The sequence below is a fragment of the Macadamia integrifolia genome, chromosome 4 (assembly GCF_013358625.1).
Source record: "Macadamia integrifolia cultivar HAES 741 chromosome 4, SCU_Mint_v3, whole genome shotgun sequence".
NCBI lineage: Eukaryota > Viridiplantae > Streptophyta > Magnoliopsida > Proteales > Proteaceae > Macadamia > Macadamia integrifolia.
Window position 1 is genome coordinate 33,590,831 of NC_056560.1, and position 2,900 is coordinate 33,593,730.

Here is a 2,900-nt window from a genome sequence, read left to right on the forward strand (position 1 = left end):
ACTCCGAGAAATCAAAGAGGTACTGAGTGCATTTTACATACACCTTCTAGTGTTTGTTCTGGATTTACATAATATAAATTAATTTAGAGAGAAAGAACTCTACCTAGTTCTATGGCTATCTCAAATTTCTATGCAACTTACTTTAGGACAATATTATCATGTTCCCTTGATATAATTAAAGCAAAATAAAATACCCATCTGAAAGAAGTTTGTATTCTATGTATAGGAATATTAGATCAACAGGAATACTCACTCTCTATCACGCTCATACAGTTTCTTCTTATTCCTATCACCTACCTACATATGTTGGAGTTTTTCATCGAAACAAAGTTCAAGAACTTTGTGTTGCATTAGATGAGACTTGAGTGGCTTAGCAAGCGAGTGGGATTTCTCACCTTTCCCGTAATTTCAAATTTGCATTACCTAAAATTTCCATAATTTAGTAGCCTTCCAAGCAACAGGAAAATATAGACTACAAAGAGGGGGACGTACAGTTTTCTTTTATTTTCATGCGTTCCAAACGCAGACTAAAGCGCCGTGAGAAACCGTTACGCTCCTCTGACGCGGCTCCTTCTCAAGTCTTCCAAGCTCTAATTCCCCTCGCTCTCTCTCTCTCTCTCTCTATATTGGGGAAATGCACGCAGGTCAAGCTTTTCTTCCCATGTCCTAACTTCTAACAATGCTTCCATATTAAAAATCGTTTCTTTTTGTTGTACTCTCTATATTCTTCACTATAACCCTTTATCTTTCACTTTCTTTTTCCATCTGACTGGAAGAAACCCTCATGACAATTCTTTACCTCTCTCGATCACCTCTCATCTCCTCTTTCCAAAGCAATCGAAATTTCGGATCACTTTCGGTCTCCCCGCCTGATCCTTCTCTAGCTTAGATGATCAAGGATTTTGGTCCCTTGTTTTTCTTTTGTTTGAATTGAACGACTGGTGGGGAGGGGAGGGGAGGGGGTCGATTTGATTTGATTTGGAGAGATAGAGAGAGAAAGATGTCGAATTTGTATGGAGATTTCAATCAGAAGATAGATTACGTGTTCAAAGTAGTCTTGATTGGGGATTCAGCAGTCGGAAAATCCCAACTTCTTGCACGTTTTTCCCGGAACGAATTTAATTTGGATTCAAAAGCGACGATTGGTGTTGAATTCCAGACGAGGACACTTGTTATAGATCACAAAACTGTCAAGGCACAGATATGGGATACTGCTGGACAGGAAAGGTCCGTCTTTTCTCTTCTAACTCAGAATTTCCGCTTTTCCTATTATAAAATTCATTTTTTATACGTTCTTGTTTGCATAATCATTAAAATTTGGCGATCATGAACTTGTTCAAGGACGTAAAAGTTACACGGTAGAGCTGGTTATCAATTCGACGCCCCGAGACCCTTCAACATAAATTTTAAGAATGAATTAGTTTGGTGAAGGAAATTAGTCTCGATTCGTTATGGCTGTATGATAAAATCAAGATTCGGGTTTGCTACAGTTGGGTATATAGGCTAACCTATTATCTGAGTTTAGTTCAATTAGTCTGAGAACGAATCTTTTAATTTTTCACATTTCTTAGTTTAAAAATCTTGTTGAGTTTTCGTTCTGTTTCTTCTACTTGATTGCCAATAATAGGAAAAACAGTTCCATTGTGTTTGAAGTGTAATTTTACTTACAAAAGGAAGTGATGTAATACTGAAATTGAGGAAGCTCAAAACAGTACCAGGGTAGGATCTTTTCTCAGAGAATAGGGAATTCTAGATATGGAGAATAGGATATTGCTAAAACTTGTTGAAAGATGAAAAAGATGGAACAATAAACAATAATATAACACCCGGGCTTCACACCGCAAGGTGGATCGACTGGATCAAACACCAACCTACCTTGATCAAACACAAGGGATTTTTTTTAGCAAACACAAGAGATTCTTGATCAAACACAAGAAGAGAGTTGCATAAGCAAACTTTGTTTTAAATTCTGAGTTGTCCTTGAATGCTTACAATTGATCCCTATTTATAGGACCAACTCAACAAAACATTACATACCCAACTTCCAACTAACAATAGTAGAAAGTCTTCACTTATTAAAGTTGGGGTAGAAAAGTATTCACCTTCCAACTACTAAAGTTGAAAGAGCCTTCACCTACCAACTACCAAAAGTGGAAAAATCCTCACCTCTTAAAGTTACAATGGAAAAGTCATCCCCCAACTACCAAAGGTGGAAAAGTCTTCATCCCCCAACTACCAAAGGTGGAAAAATCTTCATCCCCCAACTACCAAAGGTGGAAAAGTCTTCACCCATCATCACTTACAAAAGTGAATTGATTCCCCCCATTTAGAAAAGTAAAAAGTAAAAGTAAAAGTAACTTCTAACCACTTAAATTGAACCGATATTGGACCAACATGGACCATGGTTCAATTGGAACTAAACTAAGACATAAAACATGAAATAAAAACTAAGTATGAAATTAATAAGCATCAACAAGGTAAGGCCACATGCTAGTTACTCTTGTTGGCCTTCTTCCTACGGATGTAGATCTTCAGATCTGCATCAGCTCCTCCCGACTTGAAAACATTCGTCTCCGACGAATGGGTAAAAGACATGTAACTCTCATATAAGTCAGGATCGAGTCGCTTGAAGTCATCAGCATGAATCCAAGTGCAATCAGTCCGTGGTCGTCCCTTCCATTTGACAAGAAAAGTGTGATAACCGGTGCCACGACGAGTGGTTTTGTAAGTATCATCCAAAACCTCTTCAATAACATCTTCAAGAGGTGGTGTAAGTTGGGGCAGCCTTAGCATTTGTTCCAGGTCACCATCATCTGAATGATGTCCCACATAAAGATGTAGATCAGCTACATTGAAGACATCGCTTATGGTCATTTCCTCAGGTAATTCGAGCACATAAG

The 2,900-nt window shown here is 38.0% G+C and overlaps 1 protein-coding gene across 1 annotated transcript in view; it reads left to right on the plus strand.

The window, feature by feature from the left end:
* The first annotated feature begins 579 nt into the window (after nucleotides 1-579).
* The window catches only part of LOC122076638 (ras-related protein RGP1-like), a 10,414-nt gene continuing 8,093 nt past the window's right edge, over nucleotides 580-2,900 (plus strand). The window contains exon 1 of the mRNA XM_042642045.1: nucleotides 580-1,227. Coding sequence (XP_042497979.1) covers nucleotides 1,001-1,227 — 227 coding nt within the window. The 5' untranslated portion in view covers nucleotides 580-1,000. The remainder of the gene's footprint in view (nucleotides 1,228-2,900) is intronic.